General features: G+C 47.7%; 1 protein-coding gene across 4 annotated transcripts in view; it reads right to left on the bottom strand.

Moving 5' to 3' along the window:
* The window catches only part of TTC28 (tetratricopeptide repeat domain 28), a 109,624-nt gene that overhangs the window by 33,034 nt on the left and 58,504 nt on the right, over positions 1–18,086 (bottom strand). For all 4 annotated transcript variants that reach the window (XM_038152833.1, XM_038152834.1, XM_038152835.1 and 1 more), the window contains 3 exons: positions 14,706–14,853; positions 12,814–13,086; positions 11,653–11,783 (listed from right to left, as the gene is read on the bottom strand). In XM_038152833.1, the coding sequence (XP_038008761.1) occupies positions 11,653–11,783; positions 12,814–13,086; positions 14,706–14,853 (552 nt within the window). The remainder of the gene's footprint in view (positions 1–11,652; positions 11,784–12,813; positions 13,087–14,705; positions 14,854–18,086) is intronic.

Genomic DNA, 18,086 nt, shown 5'->3' with positions numbered 1-18,086 from the left:
CAAGCGTTCATGGCAGCAAGTCAGATGGCCCCTGTCCTAGAAATCAAAACCATGAGAGGCCATCCTGGTGAAAGAATGTTACTACCAACTAGAAAATCTGCTCTCTGCAGCTCTAAACTGCTCAGGGCAGCTTCTTTGGAGGCAGCAGAAAGGGATGGGTTGGACTATCTCTTTCTTTGATGAGTGCAGTGTGTGTTTGTAGCTGGCAGAGGGGAAGGACAACACTGCAAAGATGCAGAGACTACTGAGGAGACAGACAGTGTGATTGCTCCAGTTACCAACATCTTTCCATACCTCTGCTTCACCAAGCACACCATGCTCCAAACAGCACAGTTCTTATTATGCAGCATCAGGGTCCTGAGCCCCACACAGCCTTGAGAATGCAGCAAAGACAACAGCATTTCAGTAGCTGGATCCTCTGTCCCTTAGGCACATCTTACCTAAATATAGTGCTGTGAAAACCCAAGTTCTTACCACCAAAAAACAGCTGTATTTAATAAGAAAAATTATCTGAGAATCAGATTCTTTTGCCCCCTGCATCTCCCAGGATGCAGACCTGCCTTCCACCTGGCAGAGCCAGAGCTCCCAACCAGTCAGCAGGGCAAGGAGCCAAGGGCAGGGATGTGTTCCTCACACACCTGCTGCCTCAGCAAGGCTGCCCACTCCAGCGTGCTGACCCCGACTCCTCTGCAGTTCCTGCATGTGCATTTCCTTTGCTACCCAGCTGCTGCTGTGACCCAGTTCCAAACCTCCCAAAAGGAGCAGTCAGGGTGAGGGCAGCAGCTGGCCAAGGGCTGCCACTCATGGCTGCTGGGCAGTCCCGGCAGTGGCCCCAGCCCCTCCTCAGTGCAGGCCAGACCAGCTGCTGTTGGTGTGGCCACAGGCAGAGCTGGGACTGGGTCCTGCTCCATGCTGGTCACACTGGCTGCAGAACTGGGGTGGTCTGGCCCTGGACAGGCTCTTCAGCAGCACAGTGACATAAACTCTTGGCTGACAGTGTGAGGGAAAGCTCTTAGAGAGTTTGACGGGGCCTGTTTGGAGGCTGCCACAAAACCAACACAAAAATTATTGCTCTGAATTGGACTCCATTTTTACACAAATCTTCATGAAGCTTAATATATACAGAGTATTGAGTCATTTGCTACCTAAATAGGGAAGAAAAGGGAAAAAACAGATAGATGCAGCCATCTTCCACAGACCCAGACCAAAGTGGGGCCCATTACAGGCCTCAAGATGCATCAGAGCTCCCTTCATCCTGATAGGAAGCAACGTGCCCACTGCTGTGGAACAAGGCAGCAGCATCCCCTGGGCCAAGTCAAGCCCAGTACAATGCTGTGAGAACTGATCCAGCCTGGAAGTTCAGAAATTTTGGAAGACTGGCCACCACCAGCAACAGAACTTTTGTTATTGCTGGGAAGAGAACAGAAATGTCTTTCTGGAAAACAAGGAGTCAGTGAAATCTGGTGTCTCCTGGGGCTGCTAAAATAAAAAAAGTGGACATCCATGCGTGCAGATTGCTGAAGAGATGAGCTCTGGCCAAAAGCCATCAGGCAGAGACTCAGATGATGTTAATGGGCTATGGCTGGGGAAAAGAGGCATAAATGGAAAGCAGCAGATCTCAGATTGTGTGTGCACAAGAGAAACTTGACAGAAGCAGGGACTGTGTATCCCGCACATGGGAAGAAATCTTTAGGATGTCTCCTAGAATGGGAAGCAGATGATAGGAATTGAAATTTGTGAGGCTGGAAATGTTTATTCTTAGGGCTCCTAATCCCTTAGCCCAAGAGCATGCCCAGGCTTACATTAAAGACCTAGAATGAAGGGTACAAGCTTGGCAACCATTCTCAGAGCATGCAAAAACACTTGGCTGACATGCCTGAGTGCCCAGGGCTGGATTATCTAAACCAGGATGTGGCAGGAGGACTAGTGAAGCAGAAAAGAAAAATAAGTTGAAGGAGACAAAAAGAGAAGTAGAAAATAAAGGGTGAAGAACTGATGAAAAACAGCATGACTTGATTACAAAGCTGGGGCCATTTTGCTTTTTGTGGTTCACCCAGACAGACAGACAAGGCAGGAAGGTCACCTCTACTCTCTGATGTGTCCCTCGTTCCAATGGTCCTCATGTTTTATTCTGCACCAGCTTCCACTGTTACCTGACCTGAGAACAGCCCTTCTCAATCCTCTGGGAGTCAGCATGAGGACAGCCTGTGGCACTCCTGGCTTCCCCAGGCTGGGGCTGATTGTGCAGCAGCAATCCTCCAGCAAGATACCCATCAGTGCTCTGTTTGCTCTGGGGGCAGTAAGGGGAGCTTGCCCTAACAGCAGCGTTTAGGAACAATTTGGTGATAACATCTGCTGGGTGATGCCAGTGACTCATGTTAAGGGAATAGGAATAGGACTCCAGAAGATAAATTCATGACTGTGTATTCAATAAAATCCTCCACATTACAGGATCCACTGGGAACCCCAAGTGGCTCAGCCCCAAGAGGGATGGGGTGTTCCCATCATTGGGAAGAGCCCTGTTGAGGCAGGGAGAGCACACAGCTGACACATGGCAAACAGACTCCATCTCTGCTAGCACACACCTCTGCTTGGTAGCACGGTGATGTGAGACTGCAGCTCCATACCACAGGGGGCTTGCAACAGCAAACAAAGAAAATCAATGTTTTATGTATCTGACAAAGACAAATTTTACAGTGGGGGTTGCTTACACCTCCAATTAAGCAATTTATCACTTTAATAGAAAGCAGATTCTTCTGCCATTGAGCTGAGGCACAGAAGGGAGTTCTGAAAAAGGTTCCTAAGTGCTCTCTTTCTCTCAGAAGCAACAGCCAGCTCAGGTTTTTCAGCTGAGTAAGGCAGAGTCTGATGTTAAGCAGATGTGCATCACAGAATGGCACCTGGCAATTCAGAGGTGCATTCCTTAGGTATTCCACCCTTGCTGGAGAATGGTCATTTCCCAATCATGTTATATTTAAACAAGCCTTCACCTGAGTGCACAGCCTGCTTAAATAAGAACACTCCACAATCACCCTGAAATAGACAAGGTAATGGAAAATGTTCTGCCTGGTATCTCACTGTAAAGCACCCTTAATCCCTGAACACAGACACTAATTAAGACTGATCAGAGATGGAGCATCCCTGCTTCATTCTGCTTCTTTCAACTTCCCTTCTCCCTCTGGGCACAGAGTATCAGCAGCTTGATCCTACACATGTAGTGGAAGTGTATGCAGCAGATTACCATGCATATTCATCCCAGCTGCACTGGGGGCAGGCAGCAGCACCTCTGAAAGCCAGAGTACCTCCTGATCTGCACCCCATCACCCCTCACCTGCATACCCTTGCTTCTGAATGCAAGCAGAGCTGTGCTGGTTCACTGAGAGTGCTCTGTGGGTACTGAGGGGAGCAGATTGTTCCAGAACAGACACACACACACAGAGCTCTGAGTGCTGTGGGTGTCACCACACCCAGAAAAATCCCACTGTGCCCTACACTGCTGGAACCGTTCAGGTAGGAAGGGCTCAGGATAACTGACACCAGGGACACATCCCAGCTCTTTCTCTACACGAGCTGTTTGTTTTACAGGTAAGGACCAAGCAACTGCTGTGTACACAAACAGGACAGCACTGTGATGGGGGTAGTTCCAGGACCTGCTAAAATGATAATTTGTTGTAAATTGCACTTTATCTCCACTTTTATTAAGCCCCTTCATCATTTCCTCAGAATCCACAGGTATGCCTCAGCCTGGCTTGGACAATGCCTGATTTATGCACAAAGACAAGTCTCACATCCAAACAGAGCAGGTGCTCCATCAAAATTAAAACTTGTCCTTCTCCCCTCCCTTCAAGGTGAGGCTGATGTAGCCTCTTCCTTTGTAGCTTCATGTAGCTTCTTCTTTTGTGTGCCATGCTTTTGAAACTCAGAAAGGAAGCAGCAGGCAATATCCTCCCCTCTTATACATGGTCATACACGGAAAGAAGGAACGGATTTGCTTTTAAGCAATTATTTCCTGGGGGCAAAATACACTGAAATCAATATCCCTGACAATCAATATCCTTACTTATTTGTAGAAAAATCTCAGTCTTTAACAAAGAAGCTACCAAAGAGCAAACACCAAAAAAAGCCGAAGCCATGGAACAGAAGCACTAATATTTGAAAGCTTGAAAGGAGCTTTGTACCTACTAACTGAAAGAGAACAACCAGGAGTTAATGACACAATAGAAAGACTCAAAATACACAGCGTAAAGAGATGGTCCTGGCCCCCACTTGATTAATGGGTAAAATCCACAGAGCTGCTGCTCACGACAGAGCCTGCCATGGACTGTGCTGACAATCTGCTCCCAGTCCTCTCTGTTTTTACTTGCTCAGGAAATTGCTAATGTTTCAGAGGACTTCTCATTCTCCCTGTTCCATGGCACAAGTATCACATAGAGTACATGAATCCAGGCAAACCTGAGCAGCACTGGGGGTTTGACTGGCAGACCATTCACAGTTGCTCCTCTTCAAGAGGAATGCTGACTTTCAGCTGCTCATTTGAAGATCAAAATAATGCTGCTCGATTCCACTGACTCCATCTCCTCCCTTATCATTTAGGAGCAAGGTGTCTAGTTCTGCCTAGAACACTTGAGCTACACCCTTAACAGAATCGTATTGCAAATAGTTTTGACCAAGTTACAGGATTTTGCTGGAAAGCTGAAGCAACAACTATTTAATTCCATTTTTCAGGAGTAAATCTGCCTGTCACTCGTACTGACTAGGCTGGCCACTGTGGGGATTGGTGCAACACCCCTCACCATGTGGTGCTGGGGACCTGGGGGAGTGGGCTGCCTTTCTGGGTGGGCTCTGCAAAGCTCCACTCCTTCCTCAAAGAAATCACACAAAAACCACCAGCCCAAGAACACTACAAAGTAGATGCCATCATCAGGCCTACACATCACCTGGGGTTGATCTATCTTTACCCCAAATAGCCCAAATTTGGTCACTTTGTGGACATAATCTGAAAGGCTCCTGTGTGCAATCACTTTAGGGAGGATGGCTGACTTGACATTTTTAGTGGTGATGTAAGTATTCCTCATTTAAAACCACAAACTTCTTCGTGGTGGTGACCCTGAGGAGTGACTCATACCCTGGTCAAAGTCAGGAAGAATAAGCCAGCAAGTCACAAAGTTAGATCTAACAAGTTCAGAGCTAGCAAAGAAAATATCCACTCCTAGAGCAGTGTGCTGACCTGTGTGCTTATGAACTCTTGTTCACAAGCTGGACATCCCCTCACTGCAAACTGAATACAGAGAAGAAAAGCCCTGGCTGAGGTGGGCCTCCTGAAAACTCAGCGAGTGCTGCAGCTGCAGCTCTTGCATGAGTTTTCTGCATCATTTCTTCTACTGCAGCCAGGTCCAGGCCTTCACAGCGTGCTGAGCTTAGCAGACACTGTGAAAGTAAAACCAGAAGACTGCATTTCCTTCAGCTAAAATCCATGTGCTGTGGAGGTCAAATGGGGACATTTAAAGGAGATCCTCAGGAAGTATTACATTTCCCTCTTGAGTCACAAGTCCAAACAAAACAAAGCATATGGCCTTTTAGTGCATTCCCAAATTTCCTGCACCAGTCAGATTTCTCTTCCTTCTGCTTAATCCTATCACTTTTGAACCAGACAAACCTGTACGAATCCTGTCAAGCTGACTCTAAAAAAACCTGCTAAAGACAGAAAGAGAAAGGCAAAGAATTTATACTCTCAGATATAAATCCAAATGCTGAAGGTCAGGCACTAAGGCCGATTCACATCACTGAACTCATCCTTTTAGGCACTCAGGTGATTCAGTCTGAGCTGTAATGCAGCACTAGTGGAGCCACAATTACAAATAAACTCCAAAGGTAAGTGTTCTCCCAGCAGCTGGCACTCAGCCTTCCTCCAGGGTACAAGGCAGTCTGCCCTGGATCCCTAATAAAGCAAGACTGCTGTCTGCACTGAGAGGCTGGAATCATTTCCTCATCACAGCCTGTCTCTGACATCTTAGTCTATGTTTCCAGGCATGACAAACTGCTTTAGCCTGAAGACTCTTTCCAGTTCTCATTTGTAAGATATTTATATCCTGTCCTCATTTTCCAGATTGTTTGCAAATATAACAAAACAACTGTGGTCGTAAGATTTTCAGATTTTTCCTTTCTGAAAAATGTGGTAGCCCCAGGGCCAGACCACCTCTTTGTATGGCTGAGAGCCACACACATCCCACAGGCAGGACACTGCCATGGGCTCCCTCCTGCTGCAGCTCATGAATGGATGGGATTCTCCACACTCCATCCAAGACTGCTGGTAAGCAGCACATCCTCTATGAGATTTAACTCCAAAGAACAGAAAAAACCCCCTTCTGCTGCTCCAAACCAGAATTCATACAAGTTCAGGGAGAAGGCTGAACCCATACAGTCCTGCTATTGACTGAAGATGTGGCTTTACAGACAAAGCAGGGCTGGAGGGACACCTGGAAAACATTTCCCCTTCCCCTCAGGAAAGGGCAGAAAACCTTGGCTTTACAGAATTTACAGATTTCATTAGAAAGGAATGATCTATCTTTCCTTCTGCATCTCTTTCTGGAAACAAGAGGGTGAAATCTGATCTTTGATTTGCACAGCCTGAAGCAAGGAGCTGCACTTTACCAAATGTGGGAGCTTTATACTGAGTTTCATTGCTTTGAAGGGGACTGGGAAAAACGACCAGAACTGCAAACCCAAATAACTACAGTGGCTGAGCTGCTCACAAAGGATGTTCAGACAGCTGCAGAATCTTCACATTCCCAACAGAATCCAAGCAAGGATTATGTCTGCCCCAGTAACCATACTCCCTAATACTCCATACTCCTCCTCCAGGGATGCCAGTGCTTGGTGACCCCTCCCAGCCATGGCTCCAGGTACGTCCAGCTCCATGGCAATGCCCTCTGCAGCAGGAAGCAGAGCACCCAGCTGGATTCTGGACTCTCCTGGGCTGCAAGTCCATGGTTTCTCTTTCCAGTGGGAATGTCTGCGTTCTGGTATTTCCCCTGCCACACAAGAACCCTCATAGATATGCCAGAGCAAGGTGACACAGAAAACCCACCAAAGCCTGCTTAATAAAGATCTTTCTTCTGTGCTACTTAACTACCCAGTTCTAATTATCATCTTCATCATCCCCATTTCCTACAAATAGTCAGCCTTTCTGAACAAAATCTGCTGAAGCTGCAAACATGAACTCTGCCTTACATTTGCAATCGTTTTAAAAAGCATCTTGAGACAGCAAAACCTGGCTCATCAAGTTACTGAGCACACCCACCTGCTGCAGAGAATTCCCAGAGCCCCAGATGATCATGGAGATGTCCAGGGCAGCAGCCAGAGGCTGATACAAAGGGTCAGTAACAAGAGGGCACTGAGCCCCAGCAGTTCTGCACCTTTTCCTTCCACAAACAGCTGCTTCCAGAGGGAGGTGAGGGGAAATCCCTTCAAAACTAGGCCAGGAATGATTGCTGCAAGCTGTTGGTCATCATGAGTCAACCCAGGGGCAGGACTGACACAGCATGTCAGCTCTTTGCCCTTCCCTCAGCTACACTCCAGAGAAAAGGGGCACCAGAAAGGGCTCAGCTGCACCTTCATGCCAGCCCTAGGGAGAATTCAGGGGTGCAGACAATCCTCCTTTTCACCCAACACTTCTGTTCACTCCTGCATGGTGAAGAGAGATGCTGCATCCCAGGGAAAGGCTCAGTTCAGCTCAAAGCATGCCTGCCAGCCAACACAGAGGGGCTGCCAGCACCCAGTGGCTTTCTGGCAGCAGCATCCTTCCCAAGAGCTCCACGCTGGCAGCACAAGCACTCATTTCATGAGGGTTAGTTTATGATCTTGCCATAGTGCCCTGCTATTTCTGAACAGCGGGGCTGTAATCGAAGGCGTCTGAGGGCCCAGGAGAGAAGGGAGCTATTAGACTGAGGGTTCTTGTGGTGTCCATGGCCTCTGCATGGCAGGATTCGAGCACAGCCTTTGTGAGGGTTTGGACACTAGACCCAAGAAGGAGCACCACAGCTTTCCCTTTCCTGTCCATTTCTGCTTGTCAGCCACTCACAGCTCCAAAACTCAAGTGTTACTTCTCTAAATGAAATGCTCTGGAAGGAACACAGGGCCTTCAAAATGGTCCTCAAAAAGGGCCACCCCAACCTGTCCCAAGAAATCACACATCACTGGCTCTACACTGGCACTCTGGCCCTACAGAATTCCTAATACAAGATGGTTCTGAACACCTGAGGAGCAGCTAGCAATGAAAAGGCACACAGGGGACTAGTCTTACAGGCACTGAAAGATTTCACATTTACATTTTGATTCCATTCTTTCCTCTGATCCTGGCATAGCTCGTCAGCTGCATAATCCTTGCCTAAATCACAGCCTGTGATGTGGCATCAACAAACCCTACCTACATGAGTTACCTGATGGTTTCCAGAAGATTAGGCTACCTGGTGTTAAAACCAAAGCAATTAATTCAGAAATAGAGTACAGACATAACACTCAGCACCTGCATTATGGGCTGGTGTAACTGCAGCCCTTAGATCACTCTGAGGAGAAACAGGCTGCAAGCTTCTGCTGCTCATCAGAGCCAGCTTCTGTGACAAGAAAAAGACAACAAGCTAAAATAATGTGATGCAGTCTTCCCTGCTAACATCATCTGCCACTCCTCCTCTGGCACATTCCAGTACCTTGGCTGCTGCTTTGGGGAACCTCTCTTTGTACAACTCCCAGCACTTTCATGAGCACTAAGCAGAGACTGGAAAAAAGAGCAGCAGCCCAAGCTAGCAGAATGGGATTTCCTTGGCACATGAACTGCTGGACAGTAGTGCTGACATTTCAGACACAGAGAGCACAGAACACGTCACAGAACATGAGGCTGCTGCTGCTCTAGGACAGGGCTGCAACTCTTCACCCATCTTTATCAATCAGCAAGAAAGAAAAGACTACATTTCACTCCACTGCAGCCAGGTCTGCTCAGAGTGGACCTTCTTGTTCCTGCTCAGTGGCAATTACCCCTGCACAGGCAGCAGCTCCTTCCTGCAGGACAGGAGTGGGTGAACTCCAACAGCCTGCAGCTGGCTCTGAATGAGCTAGGAAAAGACAAGACCAGGGGCCCCACCAGCCCAAGATCAGCTCCTGAGGTGCACACAGGCCCTGAGCCAGGGTCCTGCAGCCTCTGGCCCATGTGTTCCCTCTGAGTTCAGACGGGCTGTGAGCACCCTCCTCACTCAGGATGGGATGGTTACACTTTGTACAGCTGCCATGGGGCTACACAATGAGTGATGCCCACCCTGCCACCAGTGACATGGCTGAAGCAGGGACAGGTGTAGCCACAGAACTAGCTCACGTGAATTTCCTGACCAGCTACTGAAGCTGGTCAAAAAATCCAACCCATTCCTCACCTGAGATGGCTGTTTCATGGTGCCCTTCACAGCACCTCACTAAGAACCAGTCTTCTCCCTCACCTGCACAGACCAAAGCCACACTTGTGTTCAATCCCCCAAATTCCCTCTTAGAGACACTACAGGTATGCCAAATCCCAGTGACACCTGCCCCATGCTCTCTCTGGACACAAAGACAGCAAAACAGCTCTAACTTCTCCCCACACCGACTTAAAGAGCAAATGGCCTGCCTGGCACAGCCTGTGTTTGTAACAGAAGCAGCACAGACTCCCTGTGCCAAGGAAGAAAAACATATAAAATCCTGAGTCTCTGTGAGCAGCTGAGACTCTTCCCTGCTCAGCTGACAGCTCCCCTTCTCCAGGCCTGCATGGGGGAGGACACACCTGAATGCTCCAAACAGACCCTCTGCAACCTCCTCCTCCATTTACGGGCAGCACTACCCAGCAAACATTTGCTCCAGCAGCCTCAGAACCTGACAGCCCCTCCAAAGACAGCAGTATCCCATACAAAGGAGCACTTTTTACCTTTTCTGCCAATTCTCCGTACAGTCAGGGGTAAAACAATTACCTCATTACAGTCACACACCAAATTCCCTTCTGCTGGAATTCACATCAGCTCTACTGCAACTTTATAACATTTGCATTATAAAAATGTCTGCAAAGGAGGCCAAGAAAAACAGCTTTTTGTTCAGAGGAAGCTCTGTGGTCAAGATGATGTCATCAGAAAGCGCCAAATTAATTTCCTGTGGTTACATCCTACAGGAAATCCAAGAAGCTCAGCTTTCTTGCTAAACCAAGTAGTCATTTGTTGTCAATAACTGTTAATTATGTGCCCAGATGTGTCATGAACTAAGGACTGTTACGATTAGCCCTCATTCCCTGGACTCCCCTCAGTGAGATCTGTTTAAATCAGTGGGCTGAAGACCAGGCAAATGCTCCAGCCCCACATCCCAGGCCAGCCTGGGGTTCTGGGGCTGCTGTGCTCGTGCCAGCACATCAACTCCCCAGCTGCTGCCTCCAGGCCTCCCAACAGGGGATGAAACCCTTGGGGTTCTTCCATGGGGCAAGAAATCCCACAGAAGAGCAGCAGCCACACAGGTTACTCTGTTAGCAGCAGCAGGGACCCCGATCAAGAAAAGTCCACAAACAATGACAAGTAAAAGCTTTTCTGCTCTTCATGAACAGAAACAAGGAAATCAGGAGTGATTCAGGAGGTTTTCCAGCTGGTAAAATAATCAAGAAAATGTCTAGGAAGTCCCTCCCCCAGCCACAGTCCTTCCACAACCTCCTGAAAGATGCATTTTTCCAAGGCTTACTTGGTATTTAACTTACCAAGTTAGTAAAGCAGTAAAGCATTCAGCAAATTCTAGCAGATTTTTTCCACAGCTTACCAATGGGAAATTGATCTTCCTCAGCTTTTAGATCTCCCCCAAAACCACTTGTGCTTACATGAATTCTCACCTGCCCTACTGCCATGCAATCATCAGGCTCCATTTTCCCACTCAGAGTAGAGGGGAATCCCTGGAGCAGGGGTTAGGTTTTGTATCTGTGCACTAAAATATGATTCTGTCCTTACAGTGAACTTTCAGTAGAAATGCCTTGGGACAGCCTCCTCAGTCCATGCAGCCCACTTCCCTGCACTGGCAGGGAGCCCAGCATAATTGAATGGTCAAGGCAAAGCAGATCCTGTACAATGTGTTTTCAGGTTTGCATGGGTTCTTTTTGCTCTCACTGGTGTTTAGACTAAGTGTATTTTATGCAAACACTGGGGACTGGGATCTTGTCCATTTCTTGGCCAGAAAAGGCACAACTTAGAATGCAGCTTAGCAGAGTCCAGGTCAGCAGCACCTGTAACACTGGGAAATGTGCTAAGGACAGAGAGGGCTCAGCTGCAGCAACGTGGTACTGACACTGACCCAGCAGCAGCTCCCACGCCTGGAGCCCAGAGCCTCTGTGCTGTAGGAACATGGATGGTAAGGCAAAAGGATCTCCTCAGAGCCCAGACACTAGAGATGGGGGAGGCAGATGGACAACCCAAGCATCCTGCCCCTCACACTCACATATCACATCTACTGGTACAAAGACTTTCCTCAACAAAAGGCAAGTGGACACCCAGGAGGAGAAGTCACGGCTTCCAAATTCTTGGGGTAAAACAGGGCAGATAGACATTTCATCTGTCTGGAAAACCATGCAGTGCAGACCAACAGACTTTGACTGTTTAAAAAGCTTCCTACCTCTCTGTCCTTGAGCTTCATGGCAAGCACCAGCTGATGTCTGTGGTTAGTAAGGGCTTCCCGGTAATTTCCTTTGGAGAAGAATGCAGAGCCCAGATTTCCATGAGCTCGGCATTCTCCTGTCTGGTCACCTGTATCACATGCAAACAAAACAAAGATTAGCTAATACAGGCACTGCTGGAAGCATCCAGTGGAAAGACTGAAACATGGGGTACAAGTGATGCTCTGGTGTGAGAACCAGAATTAGAACAAACTCATCTTTATGTTTAACACACAGCCAAACTTCCCTCTTTGCTGGCCTTCAGAAACTTCTACAGTAGCCATCAATCTTATTTTTAGAATTGTTTTTACTTTTTTCTGTGGCCTAACACTTGGCAATTTTCCATTCCTCCCTGTTTATTCCTTGCTTGACATTGTGAAGGTCAGACAATGGCCAAGGCCTAGAATAAGCACAAAGCATGCCAGCTCTCTCCAGAAAGCAATTCTGCAGCACAGCTCAGCTCAGATGTACAAAGTACACCTACAACCATCTCCAAGAGAGCAGTCCCTATGCTCTGAGTGAACAGGCCTGGCTCAAGCCTTTGGGCATTGTCTCTCCAGCTCTGCACAGTCAGGGCTTTGTCTCACACCTGTCTGCTCTCCTACAGCACCCCATGAAGCCAAATGCTCTCACTGTTGTGCAGAATATACTGAACTCAAGAGGGATTTTTGAATTTGTTTATTTTTAAACATTCTTTGCTCATCATTGTGTCACCACTGATTTGTTCCTTCCCTGGCTACTGCCCCAGAATCTCAGAGTGAGTACTTTTGTCCATCAAATACTTGGAAAAGCAGATGGCTTTGTTTAAGACACATGTAAGCTTTTGAGCCCAAGTCAACACAGGGCATAAGAGCAATTCTCACATACATAACATCAGCTAATTAGAAGACCCAGTAAAACCTTAGCACACCCATTGATCATCCACCTCTTCACACAGGCAGGCAAACAGGGATGCACAAACCTGCAGTCTGCACATTTCAGAAGCTTCAGATCAGATTTAGCAGCTCGTGAAAACGCACAGAAACCTGAGCATTCCAGACAGATGCTGATCATTAACCCAGCTCTTGATTTGTTTCACCAGTCCCCACCCAGCACTCCAGGAGTGAAAGGAGGATTCTTACCTAAACTCTTGGCTACGTCCAAGTCCTGCTGCATGTATCCAGTGCTTTTCTCCGTGTTCCCGAGGGACCAGTACGCGCTGCTCAGCGCAGAGAACACCGATCCCCGCAGCTTCAGGCTGCAAGTGCCAATCTTCAGGGCAGCCTCCAGCACCACCACTGAGGCCCCGTGGTGGCCTGCAGTCAGGAGCTCCTGGCCAATCACAGACACCACAACAAAGGGGCTCTTGTCCAGCTTCATCTTCTGCAGTTGTTGGTAGGTGGGCTCCAGGGACTCTGAAGAGCAAAACCGAAGGCAGAGGTGCTCAGCAAACCAAGTTATTGCATCAGGAATCACGTTCACAACTCATCTTGATTTTTTCGTAAACAGATGACACATGACTTAAGGGCCAGAAAGCCCAAATTCAACAAAGATTTATTAAGGGAGCTTGGGGCTCAAAGGTACCATCTAAGATCTGGCATATCAAGACAGATCACCTGGCAAGCTGCTGTTTGCCTTGCAGAAAGCACTTCAGGAAGGCAGCATAAAAATAGAGCTTAGAGCAGTCTCAGCATAGAGCAGTCTCAGCATAGAGCAGTCTCATCCTGAGCTGTGAAGTATGGCCTAATGGCAGAAGGAATACAGAAGATATCTGTGGAATTTTGTAGAAAACTGGAAATGGGCCAGCTGCAGTGCCTGAGAGCATTGTACTTTTTGTTCTTTGAGCACAAACCTTCAGATGAATGTCTGCAAAGTCTGTGCCTGTCCAGATACCTCAGCACATGATGTGTGCTAAGAAAGGTGACCAAAACTGCAGTAAGAAGCTGCTCCTTCTGCAGGAGACAGTGCTCCTGTGGCACGACAGCACTGGACCTGCCCAACTGCTTCAATTTGTCAAACTGCAGCAGGGAGCACAGTTGATACACAGCTGCAGGGCAGCCAGCCAGAGATCATCCTGCCAAATTTGGGGATGCTCCCACAGAATACCACATAGCCTGCATTCTAAGCAGCAGCCTTAGTACCTCTGGGTAGCAAATCAAATTGCATTCACCAGGTAACTGCTGTATAGGACAGAAACTTCCAGATGAATTCGTTTTGGAGGATGGAGAAAAACACTGTAAAAAAGAAAATACCAACAAGGATATTTTTTCATTTCAGTGCTCCTTGGCTCCTAAGCCCTGTGGCCCCCAGCACCATCTGCTGAGGAGGACAATTGCCATGTTCCCTCCTGACTAACAGCATTAGGGCATTGCAGCACAAAGCCTGCAAGAGACACAGAGCTAGGAGGAGAAAACCCCCTTCCTCTAGAGGAAAAAATCTTGGAAACGGGGACACGATGAAAGAGAGGCAAAACACTGCACAGCTCATATGGCTTCAAGGTCTTTGTGATGGCAAACACTGCTTGAACAGAAGCGAATTAGCAGAGCAGCCTTTTTGCCTTCCGGAATGCTGTGTTTTCAGAGACAGCAGTACCACTGAAAAGCTGCTGATGTGCTCTTCTGGGGCAAACACTGGCCTGGGGCATTTCAGATGTGCTGCTCCCAACCTAAACATTGTGGGAAGCTGTTCCGGTAAGAACACAGGCAACCCACAGCAATACACACCTCTGCCTGCGCTGATGCTGGAGAAAGGAAAAATGAACAAGGACTCCATGGGAACAAACCCAGTTTGATTCACCTTCAGTGCCCCTCAAGCTGGCTAACACCATCTTACTGTCCTACTTAACCAGAAAGATAGCTTTTGTTCCTCCTGTAACTTCAGGCTCCATTCTTGGCATCCTCCTGACTCGGCAGAGAAGCCAAATCTTGCAATCTTTCCCTTCAGGCCTCCAGGTTCTCCCATCCTCAGATTCTGGGACTCCCAGCTCTGGCTAGCTCAGCAGCAGGTGAGACCCTGAGAACCCCCGTGTGCTTACCTCGCATGGGAGACTTCATGGCGGCCTCGACCATGCCCACCAGGAGCTGAAGGCTCTTGGGATCCTGCGCCAGCCCCGAGGCAAAGGCGGCCAGCGCGTCCGCATGGCGTCCCAGGTACTGCAGGGCCACGCCCTGACGGAAGTATGCCTGCAGGAACAGAGGCGACACAACACCCATCACTGAGCCATCACAAACAGGCACAAATCACACAGCTGCTGACCTCCTGCTGCTGGACAACAGGCCACAGCATGGCACTCTGGCTCCTCGGGTCACGCGGCTACAGTCACTGCCACCAACACTGTGAACCCCACCAGCATGTACCTCCTCACTGTGATCACCCTTTGAGCTTTAGCAAGGCCTCTGAACTGTTTGAGGGACCAGGGTTGGTCACTTCTAGTAAGGCAAAGCTTTCCCCTTGGACCTGGCCAATATTACCTCTTAACTACTTATAACCAGATACTTTTTCTCAAAACCCTCCTTTCCAGTCTCAGCTCACACAGCACAGAAGCAACCCACTGCCTGTCTCATCAGCTCTTGCCAACGAGTCCAATACCAACATCCAGCACTAGCAGGGCCCAAAATGTACTGAAAGCTCAAGCTGCAATGAAACACAACACAAAGATGCAGCCAGGAGCTGAGCCTTCTTTTCTCCACTGTCCAGCACTGCCCCACTTGCTAAATGCACTATATATACAACCCACACACATACACATGTGTACATTGATCTGTACAAATTTCTTAGACTAAAGCAAGACACTCATAATTCTGAAACTGTTTACAAGGTGGTTTTTTTTTCATTTCTTAATTTTCCAGAAAACCATTTATGGGAACCTGCAATCCCTTCAAAGTAACTTGTATCTCCTATCACCATGTATTTCCATTTCTACATCGGCAATATCAAAATGCAGCTGCAAAGCCTTCCCAAACAGAGCTCCCAAATCTGCACACACTGGCATACCAGGAGCCTACCCACAAAGCAGGAACTTCAGGCACTCACTCTGCTCACACAACGAGCTCAGGCAAAGCCCTGGCCCAAAGGGTATCCAGAGCTGCCTGGGACATACTGGGGGAAAAGACCATAGATAACACAATCCAGTATTTACAAAGCACTCAGGTATTTGTAGCACATACATCTGGACACTGTGTTATAAAAAGGTCTTGAATCTTAAAGCACCTTTGATGCCTGTTACTCAGGTTTTATCTTCACACCTAGCTAATACCTTTCTAATGCAAATTGTGCTGCATTTTGATATTGCCCTATTTCAAGAGCACAAATAAAGAGGATAAAGCATTGTTTGTATTATTTAAAAGTGCTTTAAGAACCAATACTGCTCCTTGAGATTGGCTCTTTTGGCTAGGATCTCATCACTCTCCCTTGGTCCATAATAGCATGGAGATCTGCACTCAAGATACATTAGGTATACATCTGGGAAGTCTTTTTACTTAAACAGGAGAAATCTTTAATTAATTTTTAAACTCGTTAGAGCATTCAGGCACTTTTGGACTCTAATCCAGGAAGGCAGAGATTAAGGAAAATCAGAAATGATGTGAGAAATTTAGAGACATGAATATTTAATCTCTTTTCCATTAGTAAGTCTTGATTGTAAAACCCCTTTTAATGAATTCAATGAAAGCAAAATGCTTTTCATTAACCTTTAGTATAAATGTGTTCTTATTGAACCAAACAAGCCACTGTACTGGAAACCCAATTCATTGTTAACTAGATTACAAGCATGAAGCTTTAAATCAAAGAAAATACAAAGAACTAACAACATGCAGCAGCCACCAAGCACAAGTCCTCCCAGCAGAGTGTGAACTGTCACCTAAATCATGCTGTACTCTATTAAGTCTTGTTTTTGCAGAATTACCATCTAATTGCTTTCTTTACTGCCTGATGAGAGGGAGTTGGACACAGCAGGACTCTGACTGGGACCTCTCCAGCCCACGAGGCTGCTTGGTCCAGGACAGCCGTGCCTGCCTGGTTCAGCTCTGCAGAAGGTGGGCATGGACATGCAGCCACCAGCACGGAGCTCCGTGTGCTGTGTGGGCATCTCCAGCACCTTGTGCTTCACAGGCACATCCTGAAGGCTGAGAAATGAGAATCCCCATCCCCTGAACCCCGCACATGGAGGGGACACACAGGCTCCAGGTGACAGGAGGAGACAAGACCCACGAAGGGCCAGTTCAGTTCCGCACATTCTGAACATCCTTTATGGAAAGGGCTTTTATCCGCTCCCCACATCTATTCCTGGAAGTGCCCCTGGAAACTGCTTAATTTGAATACAAACACAACATTCAAAGCCCAAAAGAGAACCCTATTAATCATAGCAAAAAGTACAATTTTGGCCTATTTTTCTCCTGCAAAAAACCCTTCCTTCCTTCCTCTTCCAGTTTCCAGCATACACAAGAATTCCTTCTGCACATTGTGTTCCCCACGGACCTTTAACTAAATAAATAAAAAGCATTCACATCACCTATTTCCTCCCCAGGAGGCACTCACAAGTTAGTTTAGCATTGGAATGAAGACACTGTATCAAGGGGAAAAGTCTGCAAAGAGGAAATGGTGAGAATCACCCTTTGGAAGAGGAGAGGAAAAGGGAAGGCAGGGAGCCAGCAGCTGCAGCTGAAGGAGTGAGCCAAGGAGCAGCTCCTGGTCCTGACACAGACAGAGCCTTCCCCTGCTGAGAGAGCTTGAAATTTTAAATCACATTATGTGAAGATACTACAGTGCTCACTCTACAGTAACAGTTACATTAATTTTCCAGTGATCTCAAAAAAGAAAAAAACTATCAATTCCTTTTAAGAAGATTAAAGGAAGGAGAGAGACAATGTGTCACTAAAGACAAGACAGAAACAGCAGGTGTTTTCTAACCTGGCTCTGCATTCTCAGTGTCTCAATACAGACAGCTGGAACCATCTCTTTCATTTTTGCAGTCTCTGCACCACGCTTTCCAGAACAAGGCACTGTGCAAGAAGAAAGCCTCATTCTCAGCTGGAATTTGGCACCAGATGCACCTTCCTCAACGGGAATTATTTTCTCCTGTCCTTGTTTTAGCAGGATGGACACAGCTGTGCTGTCCCCACCTCCAGAGTCCCAGCATGCCAGGGGTTCCCAGCACCTGCACCCACCCCTCCAGCCTGAGCTCACTGAGCACACCCACTGCCTGCAGAAGGACAGGGAGAGCAGCTCTTGCCAGCAGGAGCCCTTTGGGAAGGGAAGAGGATTAAAGAGTCCAAAGCAGCTCTACAAAGCAGCCAATCTCATCAAGTCCCCAATTCTATGTTGGAGAGGCTGTTAAGTGAGCATTCCCACACATCTCTGAGAATCAAACACCAGTGCAGGCTCTCACAGCCAGGTGGGCTCAGCCTTCTGCACAACA

Source organism: Motacilla alba, chromosome 15 (assembly GCF_015832195.1).
Source record: "Motacilla alba alba isolate MOTALB_02 chromosome 15, Motacilla_alba_V1.0_pri, whole genome shotgun sequence".
NCBI classification, from domain to species: Eukaryota; Metazoa; Chordata; class Aves; order Passeriformes; family Motacillidae; genus Motacilla; species Motacilla alba.
The sequence above is the reverse complement of the archived record's forward strand: the minus strand, read 5'-3'. Positions and strand labels throughout refer to the sequence as shown.